Source organism: Ambystoma mexicanum, chromosome 4q, assembly GCF_040938575.1.
Source record: "Ambystoma mexicanum isolate Mex_15411 chromosome 4q, UKY_AmexF1_1, whole genome shotgun sequence".
Taxonomy (NCBI): domain Eukaryota; kingdom Metazoa; phylum Chordata; class Amphibia; order Caudata; family Ambystomatidae; genus Ambystoma; species Ambystoma mexicanum.
This window is the reverse complement of record NC_090928.1, coordinates 190,919,663-190,936,755: the sequence shown is the minus strand read 5'-3', so window position 1 is coordinate 190,936,755 and position 17,093 is coordinate 190,919,663. Positions and strand designations below refer to the sequence as shown.

Here is a 17,093-nt window from a genome sequence, read left to right as displayed (position 1 = left end):
AAAGATCCAGGGCGGGAGGAACCAGCTTCCAACACCTCGCACCTAAAAACTGGAACTCCTTACCTACCTCACTAAGGAATGAAAAATCATACCATACCTTCCGTAAAAACCTCAAAACCCTCCTATTCCGCTAAAGTCTTCCACATGCACTCTCATGCTTGCATTGTAACCACAGCATAGCATAACCTCTAAGCTCAATGTTTATTACCAATGTGAAATGTACTCGGTAACTCGGTTTACATCTGTAAACACATTCCTATGCTTGTGTTCATGACTAAGTCTGCTGTAACAGCGCCACGATGCCCCAGGGCAGTTCTGTGCGCTTTATAAATGCAAATAAATAAATAAAAATAAATAAAGCACAATAAATAATAACATTGGGCCTCAATATGAGTCCGGCGGTAGCTGTGCCAGTAAAAATGGAATGGCTGCCACCGGAGTATTTTTTCTTTCGGCACCCGGCAATGTGGACTTACCGGGGCATTACGGCCCTGCCGCTCCGGGTAATTGCCCATTACCGGGTACCGAAAAATAATTCTCCCCATTCCCATTCAAGTACCATTGGACTCAATGGGAATGAGGAGGTTGGATGCACCGGCACCGTTCATGAATGGTGCGGGTGCATCCATCAAGGTCTGCGAGCGTGTGCCTTTCTGCCCGCCAGGTCAAACCTGGCGGCTGAAAAGGCACCCGCTCGCAGAACTTGTAGTTTGTCGGTCCAGAAACCTTGTAATGACCCCCATTGTCTTTAATGCTATCGGTCTCCATTAGTAAAACAGCGTCTTTACATAGGGTATCATCGCAACCCCCCGGTTTTCAAGTTGATTTTAACAGCAAGCGCAGTAAATATTCATAGTCTCTGCTACAGCTTGACGCTCCTTACTCCCGCACACAGAACCCTGCTTTTCATAAAGTCCTTTGGGGGTGGGTCACTCTCTGGCATCATGGAAGCATCAGCCTGCTGACCCATAGATTAATATCCACTGTCTTCGGAGCCCACACAGGCTGTGGATGGTAGTTCCAAAACCACATCATTGTCACCCCAAAACTCTTTGGGTTCGTAGTCGGCCATCAAGCCCTGACCATCCTCCATCCCATCATACACCATAAAACAATCAGCGGTATGACTATTCGTAAATGTAGCTGTTTATGATCATGAAAAGCTGGAAGAGCACACGTGCTTCCCAGGCCTACCACAAAGTCTATATAGCAGCGTTATAAGGCCCTCCCCGGCCCCATCATAACCTTATAACTGCCCCAGCCTCTATTTACACTGTATATCTAATCTATATTGAGGTTTATTGTTACTAGCTGAGGGAGCTAACTCTCTAGCCCTGTAATTTCATTAAGATTTTAAAATCATAACGTCATCTATACTATATATAGAATTTATATCCAATTCATGTAACATTGGGGCGGAACCCCGCGCCAGCGTCGTCATCGCGTCACTCTGAAAAACCCTAGGTTCACAGTCCGTTTTCAGAGCTCACTTCGCCCTCAATAGTCGTCCAGGCACCACCACCAGTGGCTACTCCAATGTTTATACACACTTTTTATAAAATGTATATTCACTTTGTATCAAATCATCTCAACATCATATCAAAACATTTTGATAGCCGTTTTATAGCCACTATATATAAAATATACGTTAAACATCAAATTGATATGATTTTTGATATCATTTGTATATAAAATGTATATTCCCTTTATATCAAATCCATATCAAAAGGGGGAGGGACTAAGACCAGTAACAGCGGACGTTCCCACCTGTCAACATTTTAATGTGCATGAAAGGGGGACCCATACACTACTCAGGGCCAAGAACTGTCATGCAACAAAAGATTAATTACTTTCCCTTCTCTGGAACCCTCCTTTCTGGGTGCAAGCAGATGAGGCGCTCAAGCAGATGAAGACAGAATCTAAGACTTTAAAAGTAGTATGTTGGGAGGGAAGAAGAATAACAACCTCATCACCGAGTTCAATCCTTGCATTTGAGGCAGCAGAAGAAGACCCACCAGAAGGTATTCTACTCATGGTTGAAAAAGCACATCAAATATAATTTCAAGAGAAGAGCTGTGTCTTTAATAGTGAGGACAGAAAATCTAAGTATTCGTAACTTTACATTTCAGCATCCCAGTGCACCTTTCAGTAGAGAGATATTTTAAGAATAAAAGCCTTCCATGCCATAAAAAGAATAGATGTAAAAAAAAGGGCAATGCCGGGCGCAGGTGGAGACATACATGCATGCATGCCAGCTTTTACACCATCCCTTTCAAATGTATGGGGCTAAATAACAAATGGTTTTGTAAACGTCTATTTTAGTTTGTGTTTGCTGATGCTGCTGAGATACTTAAAAGAATACTTACGTGTCTACAGGTTTCCCATCTTCTGATAGTGTCTGTTCAGAGTTTTCCTTGGTTCCCTCTGAAATATCACCTTTAGAAGCTTGGCAATTGTGTCTCTTTTGCCGGGACCTCCTTTCTTCATGATGTTTGCTCTCTGGTTCCTTATTCTTTTGGGGAAATAAATAGGACACCTAGAAATATAGCGCATATGCAAAAAACAGCAAGGCACATTAGATTACAATCAAGTTTTTTAATAGCGACTTTATATTTTGCTTGTGAGCATCACCATGTGAACTGAACCTGTTGGATGACACATATTTCTCTTAACACCAAACTCACTTATACCTGATTTAAAGGTAATTAACACCTCGGATCGACGGTGGGTCAGACGGCCTCCCAGCCAATCAGAAAGCTTGGAACAGGGTATTTACCTTACGGCAGGGCTCAAGTCGAGGGTACACGCGGGTGTACGGAGTCCACCCACTTTTTTCAGAGGGTGGGCTCAGTCCCCCCCAGCTAAAATGAGTATCCTCTTTGAAGTTATGAAATAAAGCCGACCTCAGGAATCAAACCGCAGTCGTCAGGTTTGTAGGCTGGACACTTCACCACTGCACTATATAACCCTATGAAAAATACCAAACAACTAAAGGTGAAATGTCCATTTGGGTACTGCATGTTCCAGCGAAAACATTTGTATTGGTTCTTGGAGTTTAAAACATGCACACCTTTTAACGTTTTCAAAAACTCTATTGGAAGAAAATATCCTGTTTTGTGTGTGTTGATTTTATGAAAGGCAAATGCCATTCGTCCCGTGCAATGTGGGTGGATATGCAAAGCAAATTTTATTAAATGTGCATATTTCACCTTGATATGCTAATTCCTAGTGACGTCAAATCCCATTGCGTTTGTTGATGAGTCCCCCACTTTAATGTTTAGGACTTGACCCCTGCCTCACGGTAAAGCCCCCGTCCGAGTCTCCTCAGAAGCGGTAGGCTGGGACAGCAGGTAATTTCACCCCGCGTCCCCTTCCTCCACCTCCGATTTCCACATCCCTCACACACCACTGACCCACTAACCTGCAGCTTCCTTGTATCTCGCTGGCGCCGGGAACACTCACTGTTCACGGCGCATTCCTGTTGGGGTAATGGTCACAATAGAAAGGGAAAAAGGACAACTTCTAATTCCGTTCTCCCATGTCCATGGCAGCCATCTAGTTATGGAGTTTTTTTTTTCATGTTGAGAAACGGCAAACATGTCGTTTCGCAACTTGAGAAAAAAATGATTACATCCCGACAAAATTGCCAGGTTGCCAATATCAATAAACCCCTCCCAGTAATGGCGTCACCTATCGGGATGTATTGCTTAAGTAATACCCATATATGTGCATACAGTTGCGTTCATGTGAAGTTTCATCCAGATTTTCATAGAGGCCGAAAAATGCACTATTAAGTCGAGATTTTCGAGAGCTTTGGCACACACATTAGTTCTAGGCATTCTGCAAAAGCTTCGAAACCCAGATTAGTCAAACTCAGTTAAAGCACAGATTTTAAGTCCAAAAAAAGATTGATATTTCTATGCAGGTTCAGTAGGTGCAAATGCCGAAATGGAAGGAAAATACCACAGACCAACACCTCTACAGTCCCCAACACACCACACACAGATAACCATATTCACTCATGCTAAGTAGGGTTGGAGAAACAAAGTGAAATGATAGATACACAGCAAAATAAACAAATATTTCACAAAACGTACAAGATGATCTGCAACAGTGTGGTAGGGACAAAACAAATTGAATGCCATTCAACAAAATGGAAAAATATTCAGCAAAATACATAACAGGCAATAGGGCTAACGTACGTGCCTAGTAAAATGAGAGTGACAAAACAAAATTAAAACAATTCTTCAATGTGCACAGAATTATCTGCAACACCCAACACACATTAGGGCTGCCATTCATGTGCAGCAGTTGGACAAAAGTGAATGAAAAATATAGTAAAATACAGTGAAACGCACAAAACCTTCAGCAGCCCCCAACCAACACATTCAGTAACGTGCAGCATGGTCGAAGAGACCAAAACCAAAAGACAAATGTGCAATTAAATGAAAAATATTATGCACAATGTACAGAATGACCTTCTGCAAACAACATGCAAGAGGACCGCGATAAATGTGTAGTAGTTCCTGCGAGAAATAAAATGAGAAACACAGTGAATTAAAAAATAATCTGCAAAACGCACAAGCTAGTTGGTTGCAACCAACATGCACCAGACCCACAGTACATACACAGCTGTGTCAGAGGGACAAAACGAAATGAAACACATTCTGTGGAATGAAAAATATTCCTCCAAGCACACAAGGTTGTCAGTTGCAATAGATATGTTCAGGTGGCCGGGGGGACAAAACTAAAAGAAAAACATTTTACAAAATTGTTTAAAGGAGCAGTACCGAAGGTTAAACAGTTTATACATCAATTAAACCCCAACTAGTACCTTAAAAGATTAAAGTTTTTGGTCAGCTGCAAACAAAGAGTTCATTTTGGTTTCTTTATTAAATAAAAAAGCCAGATGCAATCCATTGGTCATTTAGACACTTATATTCTTTGAGCTTCCCTCTGCAGGAAAAGTTTTGAATTTCTGACCTATTCCATTCATTTTATATTTTGTTTGTCTTGAACGACGCGCTGGGAGAAAAAGGGCTGACCTCTTCAACACAATGTTTCCAGCAACATTTCATCAGTATGAATTGTCCTTAGCTGAACCAGAATCTGTCACCCGAATCCTCAAAGGTTCAGCCAAACCCGAATTACGCGACTACAGTGAAGTGCCAGTGATTTGGAGGAATTTATACATACACTACCATAGCCACTGGTAATTTCTTGCTCGTAAAGTTAATCTTTCCCCCCGCTAACTTGATTCATAGTATTTTTTGTGATATGTTATGCTATGTTTATACTTTTACTTTTTGGAAGTTTAAGGGTGCAAAAGGAGATAGACGAGGCACAGGTGACATGTTTGTGTTATAAACTTTTCTTTGTCTTAAGGAAAGGGGGTTGGGGAAAGGCTTAACTGTCTCTAACTACTATGAGGAGTTGCCCTGCCCCAACAAAAGAATACTATGGACCCATGCAGGATGTGCATCAAAGACAAATGTCCACCGTCCTGTGTCTTAAACCTATTCCTGTCCCTTACACTTCCAATCCAAACCAAAGGAAAATGGGTGTCTTCTTATTTCGAGAAGGAGACCTCTCCCGTTCTGGATGTTGATACTAATGTGTAGTTCTTGTGAAAAAGAATGTATACAGTTAAATGTTCACTGTCATCCAACTTTAAGATAACCCTGTTCTCTGTAGTCCTGGATGGAACTTCTGAATCCACTTGTTTCACAATAACGTTCTATACCAAATTCTATGAGTAATTCCTCTCCCCCCAGTTCGTAGCACAAAAACAATTGATCTTTCCTAGTTTCTTGTCAGGTCTTGTTCACTAACCTGCCAGACCTTACTGTAGACTTTTCCTACAGTGTATCAAGTCTGGTTTACACGCCTGCCAGACTTCATTTCCACAAACTTTAACTTCAGAGATCCTGGTGTTTTGGGCGTGTGCCTGCTGGTTATAATTCTTCCTGTATTCAGATGGGTCCTTCACCCTATGTATTCCACTGGTGGCCTTTGCCCATTCTCATCTGGATGCCCAGAGTCTTTTCCTTTGACTTGGTGGGATCCTTGTCCATTCATTACCTAGTGTCTACTTGGACAAACCTGACTTACTCCCCTGCCAGGTTTTGTCCCCTCTAGGTATACTCCCAATTTTCGTATCTGTCTGTTTGCCTCTTTGGTTATTTCCCTGTGTTCCTCTGTACGTGTTTATCTGTTTCACACTGTTCAAGTTATATTGTATAGGCTCTCTCTCACCCCCTTGTGCTCTTTGGGATTATCTTATTGGATTTATAAATTTCTTGTCTATTTGACTGCTTCCCTTTTCATCCCATTGTAATCTTCGTGGTGTTTTCATACAGTGTGCCAAGTTCGTATTATATTGTATCTGATCTTTCTCACCCCCTTGGGCTTTTTGCTCTGTTTTGATGAGCTCCTTCAGCTCTCTCACAGCCCCCTGACCAACAAGGCCCTTCCCATCCCTTTGGGTAGTCTATGGATGGCCTCCAGTCTCTTCTGGGGTTGGATCGCTTCTTCTTTGCTTCTGCCATGCTCGGCATCCATTTTCTCGTGGCTTTGCACCTCCAGCATTTTTGTCTTGCCAGTGGCTGCCTGCATTGCTGTTCTTGTGTGGTCTTCGCTGGACTTGCTTCCTGTGTCTCTGCCACCAATCAGGTCTGCCTCTTTAAGACCTCCCAGGTACCTATGGCAGTCCGCGTCCCGGTCTCCAATCTTCAGGTTCCGCATAACCGGATTAGCTTTTCCTTCCCTGCTCCTCCAGGGGTGGTTGCTCAACAACCAAGTAAGTCGCTCTTCCCTTTTGATCATTAGCGTTGCCTTTGGCAAGCTGCGCCGCATGTGTTGGTTCCACAGTGGGCGGTGTTTTGGAACAGGCTTGGGTGAGTCTCCCTGCAGAGTCATCACTGAACTCCATCCTAATGTCTTCTCCCATGTGGCCAGGGGAAGGCAGCCACGCCCTGATCCTGACCCCGGGGTGGTATTCTGAGGGTGGATTACATGGGAGGAGATGGCTATCAGGGGGAGCTGATGACTCAGATGGGAGAAACATGGTATTCTTCTCTTGAAAATAAAGAACAAACTAACATTCCAAAGATTCTAATGGCCTGGTGCCATAATGCAGAACTGTTTACTTCTGAAGTCTTAAAATCTATTGCTAGTAAACACTCCTAGCAGAACTTGATTCCTCCTTTACACATGAATAACCTCTTTTAAACTTCTTTGATATCTGAAGTTAATGATGATTGTAATGTAGGTAATAATGTACAACAACAGGACTTAAAATACCATTGTCATTCTTGGGACTTCAACTTCCAGAACTCCCTAAGTACTGGGACAAAGAAGACTAATAAAGAGTTCATGAGGATAACCAACATGGTCAATGGTAACACACTGTCTAGTTATCCCTTTAAGTATCAGCGCAGGACTTTTAAAAGTGAGAAGCACCTGTGAGCGAGAGAGCAAGACCAGGAGAGAGAATGAGAAGGAAGTCCTGCAGAACAGTAACGAGAACGAGAGAGAGAAGGAGAAGCCAGGTCAGATTGCAGCGTGAGCGCAGCGGAAAGCAGAGCCGCTGAGAAGGGCTGACGTGTGGGAGTGCACCGGAGTAAAGAGACAAGGTGCTCCCTCACTGCCTCTCTCCATTCCAATGTACCGGAGTGGCAGGAAGCCTGAGGAAGGGTAACAGATTTCTGACAGGGACCGCAGAGGTCCTGGCGACCGCAGGCAGGTTGTTTCCAGTGCTGCTGTGAAGCAATGCAGTACCCGTGTTGGTAAGGGACCATGAAGGCATCGCAGAAGCTGCAAGGGGGTTTGGCTAATCATGGAAGTCATACCCAAAGCAGAACTCTGTTATTGCCACAATACACGGGTTGGAGATGTCAAGGAAATCCAGTGAGTTGGCCATTTGGTATTGGTGGCGGGTGCATGGACATGAAAGTGAACGTTTCAGATATCGATTAAAAGGATATTGTGAAGCGAAAGAAAGAGGGCAGAAATGGTACAACTTTCCTGACAAGAGAGGTCAGTTGGGGAACACCTGGAACCAGCATTGCCTTAAACCATGAGATTGTGAAGAGAAAGAAAGCGACCAGAATGGTGCAATTCTCCTACCATGAGATGCTGGTTGGGGGAAATGTGAAATAAGCATGGCCAAGGGTTGAAAGACATTGTTACCTTTTTGAAAAGATACCACACAGGAGAGTACACCAGGGGATCTGTTGAGTCAAAGGGGGGATATTTCCGGCAGTGGAGTAAACCAGAATATCCAAAGCATACTGTTGAACATTCTTTGGGAAGAGAAACCTGGCAAGAGAGTACACCAGGGGATCCTTAGAAACCAAAGGGAAACCAAGAAGTTTTGCTCTAGTGAACCATGCATGAAATTGGATATTTCAGTTGGAGTTGTTTCTGTTAAAGGAGTAGACCAGGAAGTCCAAAAGTGATGTAAGTTTGCTGAAAGTGAATAATTTTGCTTTTGAAATTGAACAGTTTTGCTTTAGCCATCCTGCAAAATGTAAAATACTATCTTTCAATACATTTGAACCCTAATAGCAAAGAGAACATTTTGCTTTGTCATCTTGAGGAAACTATCCAAGAAAAAGACACTTTAATTATTTCTAAATGTAACTTTGGTGAAACAGTGTTCAGGAATTTACTTTCCTGAAACAGTTCAGGGGAAGGGAAACCGAACTTGGAGACAAGGGTTGTTTTGTTGAAACTATATATATGTGATGTTTTGCACAATCTAATTGAAGTAATGATAGAAATTATGATATCCCTGTTATGTTTGTATGTTAGTGTGAGGGATAGATCCAATTGGACACAAGGTCAACTTATTTTGGTTTTGTAGAAAGGGATATTATTCTTTGGTTAGGGCAAGATAGGACTTTTTTCAAACCCATTTTTATTTTTAATAAACATGGCAAGTATTTGAAATACTTAAACGTTGTGTCTGCCTCTCATTGCTGACCCCTCACAATGTCCTCTAGTAAACCATGACAAACAGTGGTGTGGGGCACCAAAGGGACTTGAGTGGGAGTTAAGGAAGTTGGAGACACCAAAGTGTTGGATAAATACTGTGTTCTCCCAGGGCTATTATCACCAGTCTCATTAAGGATTTCCCCTCCCATGAGTTCCACCCACTGAGTACCACCCCCAGGGGGACCATCGGGTAGCAGCCTCACCTCCCTGGCCTCATGGAAAGGTGCCTCCCACATGGAAGATGTGACAATACCCTGGGACACATCACAGAAGACAACTCTTTACCTGATATTATGTGGAGAGCCAGAAAGAAGACTTGGACAATTAGATATTTTTCTGAATAGCAGTGTTTATTTAACTTAAAAAATAACTACTGACCCTGTTGCTGAAAGGGACTTCCTTATCTTTCAAACGTGCTGGTCAGAATGTCTCATCGAAATAATCTGTTCAAACCTATACGATCTAAATCAATAGGGATCAGCAGTTAGACTCAGCTTGCTCTGGTAGTTGACTTATTTTCCCTAAACAAATATCTATATCCGCTTTGGCTCTTCTCTGATTTCCCCACAGGGGCCTCTGGGCCACTGTCTTGTTCAACAAAAGTCAGGAAGTCTGATGAGATGGAGGGGATAGTTCTCCTGCCTTCACTGGGCTTACTACCCCATGTGATCCTTAAAGAACCAAATAATGGTTTCTTAATCTCAACAGACAAAAAGATAACTCTCCCAGTTTAGTTGAACAAACTTCATAAGTGTATATCCTATGCTTTGTATTGATTTTGGAGTATGGCAACTGATGTATTCTCAGATTGATATCTGGTGAGCCCCCCTGCATCTATCAGGGAACTTTCCCCATTTAGCCCAGTATTTTAAAGTTTCTCTGTGACAGTATGCAGCTGTCTATGACTTAAATCTCCTTCGGGTCCACTAGCCTTTCTTGTGTCCCCCTTCTTGGGTACTCTGTATCTCTCTATGGGTTTTACATTCAGGTTTCTGAAATTATTCTTTAATAGGTCCCCTTTTTCAGACTTGTTTGAGTTTCATTCTCTTTCGTATCTGAATTTGTTTTGTAACAAGTTTCCCCCCTCTTCAGATATAGCGCTAATTTCTTCTAGTGCTTTACTGTATCTTGGAGTCAAGGTTTAATGTAATAGAGTCGGTGTTGAGACATTCGTGTCATGGCGTCCCACTGGTGAGTTTGTGTCAAGTCAGTTTGATGTTTGGGCTACTGTTGGGTCGAGTCCAAGTTACAGATAGTCGAGTCGATGGCTTCCAATGGTTTAAGTTTGTGGTCAAATCAGTGGCCAAATAATGCTTCTGCTAGGTCGAGTCAGTGTTTGAGAAGTGGGAGTTGGTGTATTCCAGAGGTAGGATTGGCATTCAAATCAGTTGCTTCCACGGAGTCGAGTTAGCGTTCAAGTCCAGACATTGTGCTCCGCTTCAATGGATTGAGCTGGCGTCTGGATGGCATAGAAGACAGGTAAGTGGTTCAATGATACAAAGAATGCCAAACGCAGCACTGCAGGTCCTGTAGCAGTTCAAAGTGTGTTGGTTGCAGCTGCGCTTGCTCAAAGGTGTCTCAAGGCAATCACACGGGGTTGCAGCTACTTCTGGGGTGAGGGTAGACCCAATCCAGGGTGTCCAGGGACAAGGCGCGTCCTTAATTCCTCACTTCCAGTCCAGAATGTAGTCTGGCACCTACAGGGGGTTCTTCACCACCAGTGAGCAGAATCCTGGTTCCAGTACAGAGGTGGCAGAGAGACCTTGGTCCACAGCTGTGTCACCTTTACTGGTTCCCAGGTTTTTTTAGGGAGCAGACCTTACCTCTGCCTTGGATGCTTTGTGTCTTCGGCTCTATGCAGAGGAAAGGTCCAGTAATCTACAGTGTTTTGAGAGAGTCCAAAGATTAATCAACTACAGAGAAGGTTTCCTCTTCTTCTAAAGGCAACATGTCACAGCTAGCATGTTACCTGTTACAGCTAGCCTGCTGTAAGGGGCCCATTCCAGGCTGTTGTAACAGGTGTCCTGTTCATTGCCTTCTAACATCATACCTAGAGTGCTGTGTCTGGAGGAAATGGGGTGAAGCGGCTGTAAGAATTTGAATAAACCATAACCACAGGCATTCAAACCATTGTTCTACAGCCTGCCAAGCCATTACAAAAAGGAAAAAACCATACTCAAATCAGGCTTGGTGCCACCCCAAAAGGGGCAGTCCATCCCGCACTGCTAGGTCACATCCCTTCCACACGAAAGGCAGTAAGCTGTAGGGGGCCCTAGCAGATACAAAGATGGTGGAATCCGACTCTCAGCTTACCTCTCTTCTCTGGCTACCCCCCATTCCCATCTCTTCTGACTTCAAAAGGACTCCAGTGGGCAGCATCCTACTTTGAGAGTGTCTTTTATGGTAGTGATACCCCTGAGGCACCGATTTGCAGGGGATTTCCTGAGGAGGGTTCCTTTACCGTTGGAGTGAGGTCTTACCCTTCCTCCAAGAGGATCAGAAGGCAACTGGCCATTATCCCACATGGTTGTCGTGGAGACAACCAGGCTGGACAGCTAATACACATCTCTATCATAGCTGAGCACTGCTGACTAGGCTAACACTAGTATGGTATCAAATTCTGTGGCTGTATAGTTGTATGACGATTGTAGTCACCACGTCATAGCCCTGAGATGGCTTATATTTAGAGGTTACTGTTCCACCAGGCTGACTAGGGTAGACATTATAATGTTTTTAATAAGAGGTGCAGACTATTAAAAAGCCGACTCCTGCATCTTGGGATTGTATGTTCCTGCAGCTGTCAGCAATGCACATGTGTCCTTTGAACCAGCCCTGCTGCCACTGGAGAGCAGCTTATGTATATGTTAGGAGACTGGCAAAGCAAAGGCACATGAATGCACTACATTTTTGGCATGGAGCTTTATAAAAGTGGCTCTCTGTTGCAGAGCTTCTTTTCCAAAACATAATTAACCGCATAATTCTATTTACCTGAACATTAAAAAAGCTCAGGCTATCCTGCCCTCACCAGATGGCATTCTGTCAAATTCACATTAAATTAAAGAACATAAAAACGAATACCAGCACGAATACATAGAACTACCATATTAGTACCACATTTCACTACAAACAATAACTAACATGCACATGCTACATATAAACACCTAGCAAGTAGGTCCACACTCCCTCCCCTCCCCACCTAACCTGTGACTGGGCGATCTACTTCCCCTTCTTTCCTCCCCTGGTTGCTTTTAGATCCCTTACTGCCAATTCGCCTGCTTCCCCCCTCACCCATTGTTGGCTTCCAGTTCCCTTGTATCTCTGCGTCCTTCACTGCGCACTTCCTCCTATGATATGTAAATAGCTCTGTTGCTTCCCGAAGCTAGGTCCGTGTTTAATGAATACAGCAATAATATTACTACATAATAACAAACAAGCGCACATACAAACAAAACATGAATAACACTATTAACACATCAAAACAATCGAAAACAAAAGGGTGAATTAAGCTTCCATTAATGTTAGTGTTTAAAAATAGGTCAAACCTTCAAGTTGGCATTCTTAACATGTGTAGACTTTAACAACTGTAACTTTAAAGAAAGTCCCATGGCTATAAAATATCATTTGATTTATATATTTAGTGTTAAAAATACCTACTGCATAGGTTACAAATGCAGACTTCACCCTTCAAAAAAATCTACTGGATCGTTCACATGCTTTTGCCCTGCTTTCTATGGACCTGTATGCGTTGGAACCTTGCTTTTGCATTTGATGCGATAACAAATTTGTTTAATATTTTTATGTGCTAAGTTTATACAGGCAACATATTTTACATGCTGAATTGATCACTCCATATTTGCCGCAATTAAAGAGATCCGTTCTGGAAATGGACTTTAACACGCAGGTTATATCAAATTGTAGGAATCAACTTTTTTGATTTTTTTTCCAAGCCATCAGAATGAAGCACAGTCGCAGATATGGTACTAATAATATGGCTTATTTTCCAAAAATATAAATATTATACATGAAAAAGTGTACATAACATAACTCCCAATCCCTGACAGGGAATATTTACATGAACTTTATTTCGATTACTAAAGATGCAGATGGAGCGAGCCAAGTAATGTCCTCCAGAGACAAATCCATGTCTCCAAGGGGGAAACTTGTTACAAAACAAATTCAGATACGAAAGAGAATGAAACTCAAACAAGTCTGAAAAAGGGGACCTATTAAAGAATAATTTCAGAAATCTGAATGTAAAACCCATAGAGAGATACAGAGTACCCGAGAAGGGGGACACAAGAAGGGCTAGTGGACCCAAAGGAGATATAAGTCGTAGACAGCTGCATACTGTCACAGAGAAACTTGAAAATACTGGGCTAAATGGGGAAACAATGGTTCCATGAAAGCCAGAAAAATTCATCTGGACACAGTAAAGCAAATGGGAGTAAATTGCAAAGACAGTTGGTATCACAAAACCTGGTGTGGTTGAGGCTCTCAGGGACCGGACCTGGAGAACCAAGTTGAACTACAACCTAATTTCTTTAACAGCAATTTAAAAATAGAATAAAAACAGACATAATAAAGCAATAACAAAACAAAAGCTACTAGGGCATAATTTAAACCAGTGATCAACTTGGTCAAAAGAGCAAGGATAGTAGCAACTTTAATTCTCTACCCCGAGTTACTTCCACCTCTATGAACCCATACTGTTTTGATATTTTTAGTTTTGATATTTTTTGAAGTGGCACACATGCCACCGAAATGGCTACTTGGCACAGAGAGATGAAAGAATTGCAGGGTTGAACTCTAGAATGGAAACAAACGTTACACAGGTTGCAAAACTACTGTAGGGCACTACCGAAGGAGACATTGTCATTCTTTGTTTTTAAATGTAGTGCCCTCAGTGAAATCCTATATAGGCCGAGGCAGAGTAACATCATAGCCCATGCCCCTCTGGGCGACCAGAATTGCAGCGAGTACATATTCACTGCTTGAACCCACGATCCACTTTAAAATGGCTGCCGAGAACAAGATAGATGCCGGCAGGCATCTCAAGGATGTAGAGTCAATATCAAAATATAGTAGAAGACAGAGCTAGCGATACAGGTGCTGATCTCAAAACATCTAAAAGGAAAGAGACCAGACACATCTAAAACATTACAACATCATTTTTAATAATAAGTCAAACTTTTTAAAAAACTTAAATTCAGTGGTCCACAATACAAAACTTCTCAGAAAAACATCAGAATACGTAATTGCGAGTAAATGCTTGGTAAAACAAATTAAAAAAAACAGAGTACATCTAGGACAAGCTGCTGTTTACCAAACTCCATTTGGATTAATATATCACATTCTCACGTCTCTGTTTTCAATCCACAGAGCTGTCTCGACATGTTTCTGTTTACAAACACAAATAACGAACATTCATAGGAAAAAATAGTTACAACGAAAAACCTAGTTCCTATAGAATCACAGACTTGATCTGGGTCAGTCTCATAGCACCTGTAGAATTAAAAACATATAAAACAAAGGATCAGCTGGTGAATAGCTAAATTGCTTCGTAAAGTTCTAAATTAATGAACTGGAGAACCACAAAGGAACAATATACCTTATCTGGTGCTCGTGGGGCTTGCAACTTCAATAGATAAGTTGGAATAGGAGGATGAATCTGTCCTAGAGAGTAAATAATACAAAAAAAAGCTTCAACATGAGCTTTTAAAACATAGCAAAATCAGTGCTCACAACACAATCACTAAATCAGTAGATAAAGCCAAAACAGGCTACTAACAAGTAGAAAGATTCCACAAGTAGTGCTGAGGAATAGAGCTCACCTGCCTGAAAAGGTAGAAGGCAGGTCAGAAGAGTGTCTTCAGACCGGTATAGGAAAACTCTCCACTGCTCGAGTCAGCTGTTAGTCTCCACGAGACAGAAAACAAATTAAGGTGTCCTGTCAAAAGAGGCCAATAACAAATGCCTAAAACAGATCAGCAAGATGTAAAAGTCCATACATAGTGGGTGAAACTACTATACTGCTTCCGGGTGGTCCATAAGTGATGATATGCGGCCCCAAAGACCCTATAGCCCGTGGAGATATTAACAAAATATTAACATCATGTCAACATTATTAATAGCCCGGTACAACCAACATGGCCGATACCATAAAGGTGAGTCCCCCAAGCACTGGATAGATGACCCGTGGATAAATAAAGAAGTACCATCAGTGTGTCCAAAGATACAGTGACTCTAGTAAGTAGAATGGAAACACAGCGTAGCGCGGTGAACTAAGTCAGTAGTGCAATCACCATAAGAACAGAGGCAATCTGTTATGAGAAAACGCCCCGCGGCTAGCGGAGGTGAAATAAAACAGCAGGACGAGACATACCTGCCGCCTTCATGAGACCAAGTACACAGGAAAAAGTGAAGCCCGAGGAAATTCTCCAATAACACTTTGGCTTGGACTATCTCGCGCCCAAACCTCAGGGATGCAGAGTTAGTCGCATGCGTGCCACTGTGAAATATGGAGAAACAAAGTCAGGCTACAGGGCTGGTCGAAAAGTGAGTCAGCGCTCAGGTCGCCTAACACAGGGGGCGCATGATGCGAACCGGTGTAGGAATGTGCCTCGTCAAGCTACGAGTAACGGCAAAGCAAGGTGGGCTGCGCGAGATCGACAAAGGTATATACGTCGTCATGGAAATGGCCAGAGTCCTATTACTCTGTCCATGAAATCAAGCACATATGCAAAAAGGAATGATGGCGAGCTTAGAGGGCGGCGATCTTAGAGCAACTAGGAAAGCTGTACTGTGAATGAAGAAGCCCTCCCCACAGGCACAAAATAATAAATAATAGGAAGTGAATAAATGTCCTGAGCATGATACAGGATATCAAAATAGAAGGAGTGTAAAGTCCGACCCGGACCTACTACCAAAGTAGATTCCGTCGGAAACGTCAGGTGTAGTCAGAGACGTGGCACACTAGGGGGCCGACGAAAGCCGCAAAAATGAAGATAAATGAACATAAATAGGAGCCCATCCATGCAAAGACAGCGTCCCATCGGACGGGGTTGAAGGGGTGCCACCCATACATGACACCAAATAGCATGGGGCTGCACAAAAAGATATAAATCTCTAATCCTAGCTTATTTTTAGAAGAAATAGATGGGGAGGGGTGCAGAATATACCAGATTAGGAGAAGAAGGGCCGTCAACACAGAGTAGCAGGGATGGGTAACGACCAATCTGTGAGGAGCCTGCACACCCTAGCTAGGCCTATTGCCTAGGGGATTGTGGGCAAGGGGGAATAGCCAGATCATCCAGCTCTGAGAGATTACTCTCAGGAAATGTTAGAAACACAGTTATATATACTCTTGCATCATATTCATGACTGTATCTTGTGCCATTCAACAGACTCGTTCAAGCCTGTGACATCACAATGCAGCATGTAAATCAATTTCTGTTTATTTTTAAACAACTTTTTTCAAGTTCTTGGGGATTACTCCCTTTCAAAGACATCAAAATAGTCCATGTAAAATCCTCATGATCATGCTTGAGCAGGCTGAAGTGCTTGACTAGAGGTGCATTCTCTGTTTTGTTTTTTATGCAGCTTTGATGCTCCATTATTCGGGTCTTTACTTTTCTAATAGTTTTTCCATTATACAATAAACCACATTTACATGTAATTAGATAGACAACAAACTCAGTATTACAATTAGTAAGGCTTTTTTGAGCCCAGAGTTTAGGAAGGCCAATATCAACTTCTTTGGTCCTCGAGGTTAATTTACAGACCACACAAGAACCACAAGGGTAATGTCCAGTGGCTTCAGGCAGACCCCAAAGAGTAGTAAGTTTGGGAGCCGGTGTGGTTATGCATTTCAATTTGCTGTTGCTCACTCTATTACCTATAGTAGTGCTTTTTTTATAAGCAAAAATAGGCAGTGGTAGCGGTTGAGTGGCCGTGTCAAAAATTCTCCAATGTTTTTTAATGATATTGGTAATTTGAAAACTTTGGTCAGTGAAGGTGTTAACACAGACAATGCGTTTATCTTTTGTTTTAACAGGTTTTGGTTTCAACAATGCCTCTCGATTATTTTTAAAGGCCCT

The 17,093-nt window shown here is 42.4% G+C and overlaps 1 protein-coding gene across 3 annotated transcripts in view; it reads right to left on the bottom strand.

Moving 5' to 3' along the window:
* LOC138467580 (uncharacterized) overlaps window positions 1–17,093 on the bottom strand; it is a 1,374,796-nt gene that overhangs the window by 52,254 nt on the left and 1,305,449 nt on the right. For all 3 annotated transcript variants that reach the window (XM_069607715.1, XM_069607714.1, XM_069607713.1), the window contains exon 13: window positions 2,367–2,536. In XM_069607715.1, the coding sequence (XP_069463816.1) occupies window positions 2,367–2,536 (170 nt within the window). The remainder of the gene's footprint in view (window positions 1–2,366; window positions 2,537–17,093) is intronic.